The following is a 19,281-nucleotide window of genomic DNA, read 5'->3' as shown; positions in this document are numbered from 1 at the left end:
TTTAATGTCAGTGGCCTTATGAGCTCGTTTGGTTGTTGTCTTAAATTATTTAGACATAGCACTTATTCATCAGTGGTAACCCTTATAATGCATAGATCTTGAATTTCAATTAAATCTCTACAAGACAAGACTTTTAATGACTATCTATATAGAGAATTTCAGGTTAATAAAGTTTAAGTAATGGGACACCAGCTATGAACACTGTTACTTATTTGACTGACAGGTGAGTAAAATGACAGAATGATTGACAGGGACTGTTCAGCATCCAACAAATGCAGAGTAGAATCAGATACTAGGACACTGGATATAGCCATGCAGTTGAACAAATTAGATTTTTATTTTTTTACTTTTTATGTCAGCTTTCCAAATCAGTGCTTCCTCAGTGTGTCAGGTCTGTTTCATACAGCAGAAAAACAGATTTAAGTTGAGTGTGTAAGTCCAGCCAGAGTTGAGCAATGGATCTATTTAAGCCTAGCTAGCTAGGTTAAATGGCCCCCATGTCTAATGAATTGTTTAGTACTTTGGCCCAGTCGCAAGTCCGAGGACAGCTTCACTCAGAGTCTGAGACGCCAAGAGCAAAATACATGTCACATTGCTTTAAAATAATTATAGTTTTGATTATAACTGATCTGGTTTGTCAGGAAATTGACGGAGGTTAACAACAACATCTAAAGTGTGGTTATTGCCTGTACTATCATTTCCTGCTGCTTTAAAGACAACAACAACAATTTTCAAATTAATACTACAGATGTAATTTACTAATTAGTGGTTTCAAAAGACAGATTTAAAGATAATAATATCCTGCTCTTGTTAACATTCATCTAGTAAACAAAACAACAGCTGCTACTGTAATTTGAAATGAAAACAGTGTTTAAACTCAGTATCTTAGTGCAGCTCATAGCGTGCATCTAAACATCAGTTTCACAATAAAGTGCTTTCTTTTGAGTCTCATTTGCTACTTCCCTGTTTTTCACTCCCTCAGTGTCTCTGCAGGCTCGGCACCCTGTACATCCTGGGTTCGCTTTGCCGAGAGAAACCGGGCAGGTACCCAGGAGCCCCATGGTCACCGTGGTGATAGGTCCTAGGGACATGGGCTCTGGTGGCTGGAAGTTGCCATTCTCTGTCTCCATCAGGAGGAGGAGGAGGGTTGCGTCCATTCTTCCCATGACACGGCCTCCGATTACTGCCACTGTTTTCTTCCCCATCTGCTGAAACACAGGGGGGAAATGATGCGGGAGAGGAATAATGTAAATTAAGTTTTGTGTTTACTTTTATCAAACAATTTGTGGTAAAGAATGCAAAACTTTTGTTTTTCTTTACTGACTGATTGGAGGTTAAAGGAAAAGAATAAAGCTTTATTTTTATACTCTATGTTGATTATTAAACTTGTAGTATAATTAACTGATGTATTCGGTGGTAGTTTTGACTTTTCTAATAACCTTTTTACTACATTTTCTCAGTTTTAATCCCCCATAATCTGAGACCAGAGCCAAAGTTCCTAAGTGAAGGAAAATTAAGATATATTCTTGAAATTTAACAAAAAATTAGTTATTTTGCCTGAGTTTAATAGATTGTTTTTTGTTTTTCACACTCAATCTGTGTTCTTATCCTGTGTTAAAAATCCTCTCACTTTCTCGGTCTTGTAGTGAAGCGTTGTTGTTTTGTTGCTCTGTGGCCTGTGATGCTGCTTTTCTGGCCTCCTCCAGATCCATTTGTGCCTTCAGCGCTGCTCGTTTGTTCTTCTTCTTGTTTTCCTCATTTTGCTTGAAAGGGACACACAGGCAGTTATCAGACATATGGAAAATTACATGGATTTTTATTTGACTTTTGACAAACAATACAATGAGTGTTAATTGTCAAGCCCTCTGGGTTTTGGGCACATTTGAGCTGTTACTCTGCTGCTCTCTGCTGGAGTGATGATACCAGTACAACCACAGTGGTCACAGTCAGATACCACAGTGGCCTCCAGGGGTCTATTTGTGCATCAACACACTTTGGGAAGCTTCAAAGCTGCTAGAATACATTGGAAAATCCTATAAGTCAGAACCAATAGAAGACAAACAGACAACAAATCCAAGTCCCTGAGAATGTCTTCCTTTTACTTGCCTAGAAATCTAATATTTCCTCTAACTGTGAACTTTCTTTCTCCCCATTCTTGACCGAAACTTCCACCCTCATCACTTGACTATGAGTACTGTGAAATTCTCAAGTGTAAACTTCATATATTTCAGTCTATTTAAAAGGACCAAATAGCTATGAGTGATGTTGAGAGGAAAAACATCTAAATCCAGGTTACCGTTTGTAGTTTTTTCTTCAGTTCCACATTAGCTTCTTTGTAGCTTTTGGATGTGGATTGCAAGTAATAGATGGCTAGTCTGAAAGATAAAATAACAGATTATTATTATAAAAAAACTCAGACTTTACCACTAAAAGAAAATGATGACAACATGCAAGATATCTGCAACTGCACAATGAATAAATATTCACGCAGCCTGCTGCTGAGTGTTTGCTGACTCACACCATAAGCAGTATGAAAGGTAGCACCAGTCCAGGGTTAGAGGCATAGCTGAACACTTTACCAAACCAAGCAGGGAAGTCTGACTCCAGCGTTTCATGGATCACATCAAACATACGCTTTTTCCCACTAGGGAGAAGAGAATGGTTGTGACAGAAAGTCAAGTAATCAAATTGTAAAAGCCAGATCCCTTAAACAAGCATAATTACCTAAAGGGTCCACAGTCAAAGGACGGAGGAATGGTGACGATGGTGTAGATGGCAGGCAGAGTGGACAGGAAGAGGATGACCAGCAACATGGCCATGTAAAAGTTGTTGGAGCCAGAGGCCTTGAAGACTCTTTCTTGCGGCACATTACAGCACATCACAGCCCAGCACTGCAGGTACATGGACACATGGAGCCGCAGGACATTTAGGGCAGGCAGACAGGGGGCATAGAAAGCACCCATCCTGCAGGAAAAGGAAAAGAGGGAGTGGAGATCAGGCTGAAAGTGCTGCTCTTCACTGCTAATTAGTTTTCCCCTGTACCAGTGCTACTAGTGTAAATAACAGGAATGAGATGTGTGTAACTTACCAAATCATTCCTTGATTGAAGATCAGGCCCAGGACGTTGCCACTGACATCAAACTCAGAGTAGGATGGCTTTCACAGAAAACACAAAAAAGAAAAAGTATAATTATCCCATGACTCATATTTTCATAGCCAGTATTTCCATTCACCTCTAGAAAAAGGTCTACATTTCTATTGTGTAATAATAAATAAATTATAGACTCTGTTGAATTTCAAAGGCACAGTCACTGTGATCAGTTAGAAAAGATGACTCACGAATCCAGCCTCCAGGTCCCAACACCAGCAGTAGTTGAGAAAACGAACAAACACAGCTCTCAGGAAATCACCAATCAGCAGCGTGATGTAGGTTGTCATGGTATCAGATATGATCAGCCGGACGAACTCCTGCATAGGATGAAGCGATCATATATGATACACACACACATACATAAATATATACATAAATCCCTAGCATTACAGTGATAAATTGTAATGCTAGGGATAGTTTAAAAGAAAGAATACATGTTTTTCTGTCTCAGTATTTAACATGTACCTGCAGGTTACTTTATGTTTATTGTGTATAAGATTTCTAAACATTAAATGTAAAATACATTGTATTTAATCTTTAATAATAACAAAACTTTTTTGTAAATAGTTTTTATTGTGCAACAACTGGTAAATAAATAAATATGTGAAACAAAATAAAATCAATAAACTGTGAAATGGCTGACCACTAATTCAGTCCAAATTAACAGCCAGTCACATGGTAACTACCTTTGGAAAAAGGAGATTTTATATTACACATTTTGCTTGTATTCATTCATATCATCATTTCATAAGCACTCATTTTGAGTTTCCACCACAACTTTATGCTGCAACAACAATTACATCATACAGTTACATAATAGTTACCAAACACACATGCATGCTGACCTGGCCCACCATGGTCTCCCAGCAGGGCCCTCTGGGCACATCAGCAGGTTGGATAGTGATGGGTGGAGCAGTGCTGTTTTCTGATACTGTGCCATTGTAAAGACTGGTTTCCCACATGGTTATATTAAACTTTATAATCTTTTCCTCTTCCCTCTGAGAAACACACACACACACTTCATATTAATTATAATGTAACATCACAAAAGTATCTCACAAATCTACACACACTAGTTCTCACTTTGAGGTTGATCTCATCCATGAGTGCAATGATGAAGGTGTAGAGGTTTCCCAAGAAGAGGGCAAAGATGCGACCCAGTTGCCACTGCAGGGCGACACGAGGGTGGTAGTTCTCCAGGGTGCTGATGACGTCAAACAGCATGGGGCAGAACATCCCCAGTAAGGACATGACCATGTTCACCTGAGAAACACGTGGGCCTTAGACTCAGAAAGATCATAATCACACGTGAGGACACTGAGGGAAAGCAGAGACGTTTTTAGAGTTTAGCTTCTTTTCACCCAGTATGTGCTGTTGGTCTGTCAGCAGATTTAGAGTAGTGTATTCATATTCAAAAAGAGACAAAGCACACTCAAAACAGTCAGCATGCATAATAAGAAGCTTAGATTTTTGAGTGTGCTACTCATGTACACTATTCCTCTGCAAAGTAATGAGCAAAGGGAAGGGGGAAACTGCTGTTCTTAAACTGATAGTGTGGTGCTAATGATTTAAAACCATTTTATGTATTACCCCACTATATATAATGAACTTGTTCAATAAGTCTTGCCAGCTATGAAAATGATTCAGTTTTTTTTCTCTCTGTATTCTGTCTCTTTGATTCCCTATCCCTCCATCTCTCATTTCTTATTTCTACCTCATTCCTTTCCCACCAGGTGTGATTCTCCAGTCCATCTAGGGCAAACTTCTGAGATCGACGCACTACAAAGTAAATGAGGTATCCACTTCCTGCTAAGCAGCACAAGACCAAGAAGTTGGCCAGCACCCGCAGAAAACGAGTCAGATGGATGTTTTCATCCTTTCGGCTCTCTTGCTCCTCTAAGATTGCCTCCTGGAGGGGAAGAAGGAGGGATATACAGGATATAGATGATTGTATTACTATAGTGGAACACCAATGGTCAGATGCACTGACCTTGAAACTGGTGGTGATGGAGGCAAACTTATTGTCTGCAGTTTCAGGGTTTCCTATCAGGTAGTCCCAGCTGGTGAACATCTTCCAGCTGAAATTAAAGCTGTTATCATCTCCGACCCCCGACTCATTCGCATTACGGGCCATCCTTTAATCAGAAATAATCACAGATTCAGCAGAAAATTGTGCCTCAAAGAGATTAGTTAATTGTTTGTGCTCAAAGTAAACTTACGTCCTTATGACTACCATGTAGCTATAGGCCACGGTTCCCACACCAACCAGGAAGTATGACAGAGGCATACGGAACTTGAGCCAGCCAATGGCACGCTGGTTGTTGTAGTAACCGTAGAAGAGGACTGAATACTGAGCGTAACCCTGTAGACACAAATTATTGTTGGGGTAAAGTTGCTGATTTTTACATTTGTAGGTGCTGGTATCACTTGGTGATTTTCTTTAATAACTTACAAAGCATCTTTATTTGAAAACTGGGACTCCGAAATAAGTATCAAAGCAACACATAATGTTATTTTAAATAGATGAGGTGAGCATGATGTTGCACATGTTGTCTACTGACCCCACAGTCCCATAGGACAGCAAAGTCCATGGCACTGGCCTCCTCAGCCCTCGGGACAGTCTTTCTTGGGATGCTGCCATAGGGCTTCCCCATTAACGCCTGTAAGAATAAGAATAAGAATAAGAAAGTTTTTTAGGGCAACCAAATAAAACCAAAAAAAAAACAGTATTGTTGACATGAGTATGTAATTATGTATTTCCAGCATAAAAATTGAGCAGTATGTTCTGTGTACTAATTGTATGACCAATGAAAAGCATGTAGATAGAGAAGGATATGGGCCCAGAATCAACCCCTGAGGTACACCACAAGAAATGTTCATAGACGAGACCTAGTTAAATAGAAAACACCTACCAGAGAAGTAGGACTTAAAGCATGCAAACAGAGTAAACTAAAAGATATAAATAAGAGCAAAACTACAAATGCAATACAAGGAAATTATGATGAAATAAAAGGCACCATACCTCTGGCACCATAACCAGGCCAAAGGTCAGACCAAACAAGATCATGTTGATGCCATACATCCACCTCAAGAAGATAAAGTAAGAGGCAACAGAGGAGCCAAAATGACCTGAGAAACAGAGGGAATAAGTATGAGGACAATCATCACACCAATACTTAAATCTGAAAGCAGGGAAATTAAATGTGAGGCGCTCAAAATATTTGAACTAAGTGTGCATCTCTTTTCAATTTTATTACACTTGTTTAGTCCTGAAAACTAGAAATGAAACCTGAGGCTGTGGGGAAAAGGAGAATATTAGGGGAATAAAAGATAAAACAAACCTACTTTCAATCTCCTTTATTTTCATCTCCCATGGAATACAGGCAGTTTTGAAATTTTCAAAGTCCCGTTGGAACTTCATCCATTTCTAATAAAATAAATAAAATAAATAAATAAAATCATATATTCCCTAACATTACTTAAATGATATTATAAACAAAAGTCAGAGATGCCTTGCCTTGGTCATCATGACCTTGTAAGCATACAGCCTCCTGCCTTTCCCTTTTCCCAAAGCTCCCTCATATTTCTCCACAAATTCCTGAGACTCCCTGCAAGAAAGAAGCCATTTGATTAAAAGATTTATTGGTGACACCTCACTTTGCAGCTGAGAACTCAGGGGAATTTGATCACATCAGGATCCTGCTTTAATCAGTGAGAATGTAAAGTACCTTAGAGTGACCAGTTTCTTTTTCATTGGCCAGGGCTTTCCCCTCAGACTTTGGATCAGTTTCTTCCTCTCGTCCACTGCCTCCTTCAGCTTCTCCAGCTCCTCCAGTGACAGAGTCTCCAGCCTCACCTCTTTCTCCTCACTATCCTCTCCCTCACTGTCGTCATTGTTTTCCTCACTTGTCTCCTGCTCTGAGCTGAGGAGACAAGTCAAGAATAATAGTGTGTTATAATGTGTTATGTCTTTGCATCCTTCTTATGAGCATGACACCATAGTTTTACTCACTAAAATAATACTTTACCTTGTTTCAGCTTCTCTCTTGTGTTTTTTCTTCTTCGTTTCCTGTGCTCTCTCCTTTACTGCACGTTTATCTCCTTCTTCATTCTTTTCTTTTTTGGCACTTCTATGTTTCTTTTTTCCCTTGGCATTTCTTTCTTCAGCGCCTCCCTCCCCCTCCTCCATTTTTCTTGATTTTTCATTTTTGACATTCTTCCTCGTTTTTGCTGTCTTTCTACTTTTTATTTTGGAGTACTGCTCCTCCTCCTCATCCCTCTCTCTTCCTTTTGCTTCTTGATCATTCTTTGCTCTCCTTCTCCTGCCCCTTTCTCTTTTCTCAAGCCTGGCCTGCATTTCTTCTTCCCCTTCTCCTTCAGATTCTCTTTTCCTCCTCCCATTGCCCCTCTTCCTTTTCTCTCTGTCACCATCCTTTCTTCTTCCTCTGTGTCTTCCCCTCTCATGTTCCTCTTGAAGAGTGGAGACTTCATCCTCATCACCTGTAGTAAAAATGCAAATGCTGTGTTGGTTCAGTGGTAGAATAAGCATCATGCTGCACAGATTACTCACACTCACTCAGTAGCAGAGTAGAAATAGTGTGAAGGATACAAGGAATCAGTGATCAGTATAAGAGAATCCACTCACCTGCAAACTCCAGCCCAATGTCAACTATGGAACAGACACAAAGTGAAAAGTTTTCCAGCTTTGTAATTTGACTTCTTTACAACAAATTAATTTATCATCTTACGCTGTGACAGCTTTGAACTTCAGTTCATTTTTCTCCTCAGAATTTAATGAGTGAAAATAACTTGTATCTATACATTGTGTCCTCTAGAAGTTTCAGTATATACTTAGGCTTGACCCCCAAACCTGATTGAATGTAGCATTACTGGGAGATGCCTGATGAGCCATAGCATCAGATCCTTACATCTTCAGCTGCATTGCCTACAGATACAGTCAGATCCTGAGCAGTGCTGTTAGAAAAGGCATTCACACACTGTAAACCCGAATAAGTTATCAGTACTCAAAAAAACTTAGGCAATCGTTTGCCACTTTTTTTTTAGTTAATAAACTCAAAAATTATTGTGAGCAAAGCTTAAACATTTAGAGTTTGTGTTATATGTAGTCAATGATTACACCTAAATTAAAATAGCCGATTAAGTCAACTCAAATATTTATAGTAAATGCAACACAAAAATAATCATTCATGTCTTTAATTATAATACGTAGAATGACCTTAATTATCTCAAGTATAAAAACACTATCATTTCATGTTCAATAAACTCTAAAATTCTATGGATCTTTAACAAAAATTTAACTGGCTACAACTCACAAATGTTGACTTAATAAAACTCAAAAGGATTTCCTCAAAACTTAAAATATTTGTGGCAAATGATTGCCTTACTTACATTAAGTAGTACTGACTTAAAAAAAAAAAACAAGACATGTCAACTTCCATGTAAATCAACATTTTTTTATTCAACATTTGAAAATATTAAATTGTTTTGCCCACACACTCCCTTTTTTTACTGTTTCTAACATAAAACAACATAAAAATAATTAAAATCTGAAAATAAATTTAAGGGCACATTACATAAGGCATCTTTAAAACCGTGTCTTCAGCACCTCAGCAGTGTAAAATTACTTGCAACATAACTTTTTTCATATCAGTGAAGCCTAAAATCTGTGCCATAGAGCAGCAACAACTGCTACATAAAATTAACAGTGCAAAAAACAAGTGCAAAGGCAGTTTAGCCTAAAACATCGACAATGCTCCACTGGTTATGATCACTGGTAAAAACAAACCCCCAGATCCACAATCAGTACTGCACATGTAACATAAGGTCATTTTTAAGTGTTTCCAGTCTTGCGGAGAGTTTGCAGTCATCCAAACCAAGTAAAATCTTTTGAATGAAGTCAAAAGTGTTGGTCAGCCCTTTGGGATAGCTGAGATGTAGTGCATAGATGAGGCCAAACATTACCAGGAAAGCATCAGGAAGTCTGGGAAGGGTTGCCACCACATCACCCTCTAGGACAACACCAATTTTCACAGGATGGTAGTGAACTGGACTCATGGCATTGTCACTGACGGTTGTAATGAGGGTCACTGATGCAAGAATAGTCCATTTTACCATCCACTGCACCTGAACAAAAATAAGTTTCCCCTACCATTGTACAATTAGGGGGGCTCCCGCCCCCTTAACGGCCAAGTTTATGTTCTGTATAGCGCCAGATCACAGAAGTCATTTAAGGTTACCTTTCCTTTCCTATAGAACAGGACACCTTGTTCTTTTATTCAACAAATTAAACAGACGTGTTATTTATTCAATTAACACCATAGCATATCTGTACATGGTCACTCTCTGCTTTCTGTATCTGGCATGGCGCCTGACACGCACACACACACTGACTACGCCAAGCTAAGATAGCGGCTGCGCTGCCAGACCAAAACAATGCATGCATTGACACAAAAACTTGCCTCGACTTTATTTTTTGGACATAACGTGAAGAATAAGAATGTTCGTGGGCACAGTAACAAGCAATGCAGCTAATAACGTACCAAAACTATTGAATTGTCTTGTTAGCTTGCTAACGCTGCTTGCTAATCCTGGGTTAGTTGTGTGGCTAATATGGCTCAACTTCTCTAACTATGAAAACACGCCGAACTTCCAAACAAATACATAACGTTGAACATTTTTCAATCATTAAGTCAAATACTTACAATTAACCAAGAGTGACTGAATGCAGACTCCGTGCTGCCCGGCCTGCTCTCCCGAAGCCGTCTCTGGCTCAGTAAAATTCGCGGTCTGCTGCACCAGCGGGATGTTTGAATTGAGACGGTTGGAAGAGGAAGTGCACGTAAAACTTCAAAATAAAATCCCACCCATTCGGGTGAAAGCAATTTTATCAGCAAATTCTTGTGTATTTTTTTTATACTAGTATAGTGTTCTATCTAAGCATGCCTTTTTAAACTCCCGATTTTTGTAGAATCAGTAATTTATTATTCCAGCATTTTGTTTTGTTTTGTTTTTTTTTTTGTTTTTTTTTTTAATCATAGAGTAACAATACATGACCGTAAAACTTTAAAATAAAATCATGTTAACACATTCAGATGTAAAAGCAATTTTATCAGCGAATTCTTGTGTATTTTATTTATACTACAGTGTTTTCAACATGCCTTTTTAAACTCCCGGCTTTTTGTAGAATCAGTTGTTGATTATTCCAGATATTTTTTTTTTTATCCTAGAGTAACAATACGTGACCAAATATAAATATTAACAGTTTAATCAGTATAATTTTTACTGCAGTGGTATACGATTGATGATTATTAGTAATATCAAACTGAACATTAAAATGTACAAAATTCATTTATTCTGTCAAAATAAGACACAAGTTATGTTGAGACTGACAGAATTTTAAGTGACAGAATTTTAAGTTTAAGTTCAAGTTAAGTTTATTACTTTATTGATCCCTTAAGCTGGGGAAATTTATTCTCTGCATTTTAAGTGAGCGAAACACATGCAAGCATGCACATGCACTAGAGACGCTGGGGCAGGGGGCTGCCTACTGAGGAGCCTGGGGAGCAGATCAGTGCCTTGCTCAGGGGCATCACAGCCATGTTCCGTTGTCCATATCTGTTGTTCTTGGTCGAGGAATCAAACTGGTGACCCTCCAATCTCTGGGCGGTTCTAAGTAGTATTTACTTAATCAGTGAAAAGTTCACATTACTCAGAAATTCTGATTATAGTCAACTCAAAAAAATTGAAAATCTTCTGACATTTAACAGTACTCAGTATTTTTAAGTAAGTAGAACTTCTGAACAAATCTGAGAACGCTACTCATCATAATGAAGTAATTTGAGCATTCGGGTTTACAGTGCACAGTAGCTTCCTCATCTTCATGTTCCACACATCATACTTCTGTAAAGCATTATGTGACTTTGTTTTGAACTTTGTACTGTACAATTTATTAATATTAGTGATTAGCGTTTATTTAATGATAAAATATATACCACATGTAATTTCCTCCACCAACCCCTGTCTCCTCTGATGACCTCAACTTTATATAAATCCAGTCCATTTTATTATATTTTCAATACAACCCTGACCCCTTTCACTGGCAGAGCTTGGCCTACTTTATTGTGTACCTGGCACTATTGTCCAGCATTAAAGGGGGATAAAGAGGACAACAGAAAGGGCCACTGACAGACTGAACAGATATTTATGTAGTCGGCCCTTTGATGTGTGTCCTTAGTGTAACCGGAGTGGCCAGCACACGGGTCATTACGGCCATGTGCAGCAGAGGGGCACAAAAGAGACAAACAATGGTCTAATGAAGGGAGACGGGGTGGCTAAGCCCACAAGGACGGGGGAGACAGCCGAGGGCCAGAGGCCAGCTCCCAAATATGCAGCAGAGTGAGTGGGGTGCAAGAAAGTAGTGTGCAAATATGTTTGTGGTGGTGAATGGGTGGCCTTTCATTGAGCATTAAACTCATGAATTCACTGTAAATAGCTGCACTGTTTTCATCTGTTTGTTTCATTCATGTAACTGAACTTAAGGATTTGTTAAACTCAATAAATATGGAAGGTTTAGTCCAAAAACAGTGACCACATCTACATAATAAACACACTACAAAGAGAACAAAGGGCATTGCTTTGTTTAAATAATCAGAAATATTTTCTCCTAATGTTCCTAACATGTTGCCATAAACTAAAAATAAATTGAAGATAATTGCTGGCAGATCATAGAAGGTAAATCTCTCAGACTTTTATCTAAACAGGCACTAAAATGTGAAAACCAGAACAGCAGTTTGGCCATGCAAATATAAAGACGGTCATTGTCTTACTGTCATTCTCAGAGGTGATCAGACTGTCTCGAGGCATCTTCCTCTCATGGTCCCGTATCTCCTCCAGCAGTTGTCTCCAGCATCAAGTGGGTGTGTGAGGTGGAAATGAAGCTGCAGTGTTTCAGTGGTCTCTCTCCTGCTGCATCCTTACAGGAAAGGATGAAGCTTATCAGAGCACACACACTGCCATGGGAATGAAAAGTGTGTGTTTATCTCAGTGTGTGTGTGTGTGTGTGTGTGTGTGTGTTGAAGGGCTGGTACATGATGAGTAACCCATATGAGAAGTTTACTTTTTCCTCACCACCCATCGACCCGAAACAGGGACAATGACAGCATGGAAACCCTAGAGCCACGCAATTTCACTAGCAATCAATTATTCAAAACAGTTATGACTGCCTTTATGCAGGTGTGTGTGTGGGTTTGTTAATGTTTATGTGCGCGCGCGCGTGTGTGTGTGTGTGTGTGTGTGTGTGTGTGTGTGTGTGTGTGTGTGTGTGTGTGTGTGTAAGACAAAAACATGAGGGTTGAGAGAGCAGCAGACCTAAGTGAGGGTCACGGCTCTTTCGTTTTCATTGTGTCATAATAGATGACTCAGCTGATAGTGGTCACTGAGGAGAGACATTCAAAAATCACATTCACCTCATGTAACCGAGTGTCCTCATGCTCCACAGTCTGCCTTTCTTCATGAAATAAGGGCAACAGTAAGGAATTAAACTAAATGGGACTTTAACCCCAATCCTTGACTGATTTCTTTGAATTTACTTTTCATTTGTTTATATTTGTTTTCAGTAAGTGTCTCACAGTTTTGTGTTATTGTTCATCTGTGAGTTGTGCAGATGTTTCTGGTAATAACCCCATTCCTCTGTACCCGTCACATGACACCACAATAAAGGTCAAAGCAGACTTTTCACAATGTGCTGAAGGATGTGAAATGGGTCACTGATATTGTCTCAGTCTTGTGTGTCTGAGTATGTTTCGGGACTAATTAATAATCTGAACGCGTGTGTGTGTGTGTGTGTGTGTGTGTGTGTGTGTGTGTGTGTGTGTGTGTGTGTGTGTGTGTGTGTGTGTGTGTGTGTGTGTGCTTGTATAATAATTTTGTGGTGAAGAATATCTGTCACATTAAGGAGACTCACCTCCCATTTAGAGACAAAAGGCTGGTTAACTATTACATATTAGGGTTAATATGTGGTTAGGGTTAGAGGTTGGTTAAGGTTAATATAAAGACTGGGGTTGAGTGTGCATTGTACTATTCACTTAGAATGTTGTTAGAATGTTGTTGCATTGTTGTATTGATCCTTTGGACATTTACCTCAACCTGAACTAATTTCTCTTTCTCTTGAGTTTGACAGAAATGTTCACTTTAAAAAAAAACCCACATGAGTTTGGTGTCATGCTGGCATGACTAATAATGGCGCCAAAGCTGTGCATAAAGCTAAAGTATGTAACTGGAAGGTAAAGCTAAGCCAACAAGCCTGTAGAGGGCGGTGTTGCTCTATAGCAGAATGTGGAAGAAGAGCCTCCTCTGCCTTGGTGAAGGTGATTTTTATATTTAACTAACTTCTTTTCTGCATGTGTGTCTGTGTATGTGTGTGCTTGCACGTGTGGAGAAAGCCCAGAGCGTCACAGACATGTAGCCATGTTTGTGTACATGCGCATCGACTCATGTGTGTTGTGGAGGGAAAGAGAGTGATATCAGTTTCCCAGTGCTAAAGTTAGCTGCAGTTACGAAGAATCATTGAACAGAAAGGTGATGGAGGTCACCAAGGCAGAGGGTGGTATCAAAACAAACTGCAGCAACTGCAAGATGCATCTGACTGTAAATGGATATATCACTGCAGTACAGCTAAGATGATTGCCAAGGGGATAAATCACAGATGACCAAACTGTAAAAAGAAGCCACAGGAGACTTCTGTCATAAAACTGATGCTGATAAAACTGGGCACAGGGCTCAATAGTATTTGACATGTAAAGCGTGGTCCACCCAAACAGTGAAGAACAATACAAATATATCTCCTGTACAGATTTTGTGAAGTTTCTCTGAGATTTCTGCCTCCACCCTCAATACTAAAGGCAGGAATGTATTTGTTTTGGATGTTCACAGTGTTATGATAATGTGTTTTTCCAGAATGTACCGGTTACTCAGGATAATCCCTGGATTTTGGTGTGAAACTATTTCTTTTGTACCTTGTACAAAAGAAATAATCCCTGGACAAATTAATCCAAAACTATCCGATACCACAAGGTCCAAATGAGAAAATATGATGATGAGATGATGTGGGTGTATATGCTGAGTATACACACTTAAGTGATATATACACTACATACATTAAAAATATGTAATGCCCTTAAAGTAATGCATTTTAAAAGTTAATATACAGAACAGGGAATCAGAATGGGAAATGGGAAATTCATGGGAAAAGGGAATTATAGCAATCATACAGTAAAACTGACATATGCTTAATGGTTTAAAACAACTTTTTTTAATGGAGAGTAATCTGATTTAATCAAATCTAATCAAAAGTTCATATGGGTCTGTTAATGTGCCTTTCGTCACAGTCAGTCTGTTCTGATGTTTGTGACTCGGTGTACATATTGGTGTCTAAGCAGGAAATGGTGGGAGTGAGCCAATGTGCACACACAACACAGATAAACTGTGCTGCTTTTTTTTTTTTTTTTTTTTTTTTTTTGCAACAGTAAAATCATTTGCAGCTATCAGTGTGCAAGAATTAGATAGTGATTCATCCATCTGTTGGCGTGATAAAAGGCTAGTGAGCCCTGCAAAGTGCCTCCATGTACTGTATGAGTCAAACAGCAGCTCTGCAACAGATGATCAGTCTGTCACCAAGCTCCCTGCCCCCTAAAGCAGGTCAGAGAGGCAGGAAAAACAGCACAGACTCAGAGGAAGCCTGTCTACTGAGGTCTGAGGGCATTGTACTGTATGTACCTTGCTAAAAATAAATGGCCAGAGAGAGAAAAAAAACCTGTATCAGAGGGATTGGAGGTTATTACAAGCAACAATCTGCAAAGATTTTTTTTTTTCAAATCAAGTCAAAAACAAATGCACAAACACTGTATGACTGGCTCTTCCTATGATTCTCATCCGATAACAATCAACCCATGAACTTTGTATAGCATTTAAGTCCCATCAGCTCCACAACTGTTGACGCTAAATGTGAAACAACAGATAGCTGTGCCCCCAAGGGTAAAACATGCCTGTTTTTGTCAGAGGCAGAGAGAGCGAAGGAGGCTGAGCAATGAGTGCAGGTTAATCAGGTGTGACTATAAACACATTTTTGCCACAGGGACTCAAGAAGAGACAATCATAGCATCCAGAGACTTGTCATTAAAGACGTCTAAAGCTCACTGTATCCTGTGTAGTCTCATTGTGATACGGGCTGTTTATCTGGAAGACTGTCTGGGATGATTGATTGCTTTAGAGGAGAGGTTAAACTTGTTTTTTTTTCTGCTTGAGAGAGATTACAGAAAACCAGACTTCTTTGAACATTGCAGCTGGCATTTCATTATAGTTTGTTACCAAGTATTTATAACATCCATAGAGGGGGGACTAAGAAATGAATAGTGGCAAACTGGAACATTATTCCATCATAAAGCCACATCTTAACTTTTGAAACATAGCCTAACATATTTTTTTTCCTCCCTTGTTTTCCCCTTCACTAAATTCCTTCTTCCTGTTTCTGGGTGTTTCTGAGGAGGAGAACTCACTGTTGTGGCACTATGGAAGCAGGGGCAGAAAGAAGACTGACGGCAGAAAGAAGAAGACTTTTCAAGGAAGAAATTTCAGCCCTCAACATATCAAATGAGATAAACAGATAATTTACAGAGACGGAGGAGGAGAAGTGTGTTGCTTAGTTTTGTACACCGTGTTCGTGGCACAGCTACAGATAGACTGTGTGTAGGTGTGAGTGAGAGAGCAAAAGAGAGAGCATGGTAAGTATGCGTGAGTAAAACAGCGTCATCAAGCAGGGAGGTGGACCCTGTCAGACCCTGTAGTGTGAAGGGAGGGACTTGGCTGCTGCAATTGACAGATTATACAGGGGGAGGCGTGGCTTGTCCTCGCAGACAGAGAAGCACGTGGCTAGGCCCGTCTGCACGAGGGAGCAGCAACAAAGACCAGCCAGTCTAAAGAACAGAACAGAACACAGGACATCTGCTCCACACACATGTACGCACGCCCTCTCTCTCTCTTTCACACATACACATGCACTCACATGCAGGGGTTCACATTTGTTCACCACAGGCAGGCATGCAATCGTACATATAGTCTCATATATCAGCTGCAAAGCACAAACCCACGCAGAGCAGCATGTAAATGTAAATGGCAACATGAACGCATTGTTATATGCACTACTCTTCCTGCAGAGAACCACACTTGCACATACTCATTTGTATACACGCCATTTTAGTCCAGCAATCATCCAGATACCCGTGTAAGGTGAGGTTTGTGTGTGTGTGTGAAGAAGGGAGGAGAAATAAAGAGGGAGAGAGCTTAGACAGTGAGTGTTAGCTGCAAAAGTTTTGGGGGGGGACTCCTCCCTCCTCAGAAATAACAAGAAACACATTCATGAGAGATGCAGAGGAGTTGTGTAGCGGCACGAGTGAGGGACTGAATGGTCAGTAGGTGCTGAATCAGCAGATCACATTCATTTGATCCACTTTTTGTTGAGCTCTGTTCAACTCTCTGTTGCTTTGTGTCTGTTTAGTTTCTTTCACTTTTCCTCCAGTGTTTCACCTACTGTTTCCCCAATAATTACATCAACAACAGTGTAAATGGAACTGAAAGTACCAAGGATTTTCAACAAAGCTGTACCTCATCTCCCCTGAATCATACAGACAGGCTCCCTCTGTTCATGAAATGTTTCTCTTTGCTTACGCTAACACATGCATGTGTCGTCACCCCCTGCATAAGGGGTTGCACATGCAGTTGAATGTGGACAGAGTAGAGTGGGGGGGATAAAGTTTTTTTAAAAAATGGTCTTAGTGAACCTCAGTGGAGAGCTTATCAAACCTCGCACACAGTTTATGTAAATGGATAAGCTGCCATTTCCACCACTAGCCCCTTTATCAACAGTGTCTCACTACACTGACGCCAGACACAGGCAAGCTGTGCTTCTGTGTGCGTGTGCGTGTGCGTGTGTGCGTGTGTGTGTGTGTGTGTGTGTGTTGGGTGGGCCAATATCTGCCTAGTGACTACAGACAGGCTGTTCCAGATTCACATAAGTAATCCTCACACCCTCACACACACATAGACACACACACACACACACACACACACACACACACTGACTGTCTGAAACATAACAAAAAAGATAGGTGGAAATGGTATGCATGTGTTGTCATGGCAACATTGTCACTTTCACCTGCTCACGTGTACCACCCTCCCAATACAACCACCAGTACTATTAAACACACACAGACTCAATGGTACCAAAACCTACAAACACACACACACATAAATAGAAGCCATGCTATGACAGCGAGGGGGATGGGTAATGATACTCAACACCTCCCACTCTCTCCTCAGCTGCCCCCTCCCCTCACTGAAACCCATGAACCTTCACATACTAAACAGACATACATTTCACATACACATGCTCCTTCTTCTCTGCTCTGTACAGGGCTGTGTTGACACACACAGACACACTTACACACAAAGACCTCAGTGTAAAACACAGACGAGGTTTCCCCTTGCCTTCAGCCCTCCCTCCCCCATGCTTTCTTAACTCACATGTGAAAAGCTTTTGAGCTTATGTCTATGTAGTAAAGAAACCGTGCTGTTACTGCATCTGATACACGGGCAACAATTTGCATAAAAATGCCACATGATGCGTTTTAACAAGCTATATTCCAATTTTCTCTTGCATATTAAAACTAAAACCGTGACTGTTGGTGTTTCAGTGCCTGTCTGTATTTCACTTATTTGCCCGCTTTTGATTACATTCTTTGATTACATCGTCACTTTAATCAGAGAATGATCCTTGTTTTTAAAGACCCTCCCTTGATACACTGCTTGTAAATTGTATGCAAATGAACTCACTGTCACCAAAGCAAGTCTTTGTGAAAAGCCTCGAAAGAGAAGCAGAACACAGCACTGACATCATGTGATACTGAATAAATTACTGAAAATTATTAGTGTGAATGTATTGCTCAAGCCCTTGTGAAAATGATGACTCCTCTTCTTTTTCTTTTTTTTTCATCCCACTTGGTGACAAAGAACTACTGACTGTATAGCTTGTAAATGACTCAGAAAACCACTGGCGATCCTGCAGTAATAGTGACTCAAACAGCCTTAGAATTATTATAATCATAATGTAATGAGTGTATTCCCCCTTTAAAAAGTTAGGGGAAGATCAGCAGCAGCACCCACGTTTACTTTCACTTGGCAACAATTGTTTTTCAGTTTCCACATGAATTCTGGTTTGAACTGGAGCAAAACATACTGTTATAGCCAATGGCTTCCAGACTGTACTAGCCTTTCCACGAATCCCCTCACTGATAGATGACAGCATGTTCCCTCAAACACACTTGCACATACACGCACACACACACATAAACACCACGCCGTCCCAACCCAAGTATTTGTTTTCTGCTCAGAGTGGCCTGTAGGGCCTGGGGATGTGTGTGACGTTATACTGACAAGGTGGGGGAATGCGTTGGGACTTGTTAGACCTGCAGGGTAAACTATACAGCACACAAGACACACAGCAAGAAACATGTTATCATATTTTGCAAACATATGACCAATAGATGACATGCTCTGGTTTCAAAATGGAGGTTAAACTGAAACTTGATGAAGAATAAAAGCCCACATGATTTGTATCAGGATTTCAAAAGAAATAGGTTTACCACTAGGGCCATAGGCAAGGTTCTAGAAGTACAGAGACAAACAGTCCAGAGTCCCCAAATTTAATCTGACTAACCACCAAAAGCAGTCTGTGAAATGTTCCCACTTTTTGTTTATTAATTTCACTGTTAAACTATATATTCTAAATTTGATCTACCCACACAATGGTATGAATACTTTTGAAAGCCTGCCCCATAATGTTAGAGTCATAATTCTTCTAGAAAAGTGTGAAATCCCATTAATTTATGTTCTCTCAGCGTCATCAGTGGTAGTTGCAACATTATTTGTCACAACTGTGCACATCAGAAACCTTACTGGATTTCACAACCATCCTGAAAATATCCTGATCTGCAGGTGCTGCTCAGCTCTTATCTTTTGTAACCTCCCACAAGACATGTTTGCGCTCTCAGTGTCAACAC

General features: G+C 39.9%; 1 protein-coding gene across 2 annotated transcripts; it reads right to left on the bottom strand.

Annotated features, from left to right (window-relative positions):
* Positions 1–459: 459 nt before the first annotated feature.
* Positions 460–12,034, bottom strand: tmc1 (transmembrane channel-like 1). Of its 2 annotated transcripts, none has more exons than XM_041042541.1 (20): positions 11,998–12,034; positions 7,797–7,820; positions 7,180–7,651; positions 6,880–7,074; positions 6,669–6,759; positions 6,497–6,578; positions 6,174–6,280; positions 5,713–5,811; positions 5,371–5,513; positions 5,142–5,286; positions 4,866–5,060; positions 4,235–4,414; positions 3,997–4,149; positions 3,340–3,468; positions 3,089–3,156; positions 2,725–2,964; positions 2,519–2,644; positions 2,297–2,375; positions 1,631–1,763; positions 460–1,208 (listed from the first exon to the last, which is right to left on the bottom strand). In XM_041042541.1, exons 1-20 carry the CDS (start codon positions 12,032–12,034, stop codon positions 979–981), a joined length of 2,928 nt encoding a protein of 975 aa, XP_040898475.1. In that variant the 3' UTR covers positions 460–978. The 2 variants fall into 2 exon arrangements, with proteins under 2 accessions (XP_040898475.1, XP_040898474.1); XM_041042540.1 differs by having other exon boundaries at positions 460–1,205.
* Between the last annotated feature and the right edge of the window lie 7,247 nt (positions 12,035–19,281).

This window comes from Toxotes jaculatrix, chromosome 7, assembly GCF_017976425.1.
Source record: "Toxotes jaculatrix isolate fToxJac2 chromosome 7, fToxJac2.pri, whole genome shotgun sequence".
Classification (NCBI taxonomy): Eukaryota; Metazoa; Chordata; class Actinopteri; family Toxotidae; genus Toxotes; species Toxotes jaculatrix.
The sequence above is the reverse complement of the archived record's forward strand: the minus strand, read 5'-3'. Positions and strand labels throughout refer to the sequence as shown.

Coding starts and splice junctions, on each gene's coding strand:
- tmc1 (XM_041042541.1), bottom strand. CDS start 12,034: ATGCCTCGAGACAGTCTGATCACCTCTGAGAATGACA. Junction 5,287..5,370: donor TACATGGTAGTCATAAGGAC/GTAAGTTTACTT, acceptor TTCTGATTAAAG/GATGGCCCGTAATGCGAATG. Junction 3,157..3,339: donor GGGACCTGGAGGCTGGATTC/GTGAGTCATCTT, acceptor TTTCTGTGAAAG/CCATCCTACTCTGAGTTTGA.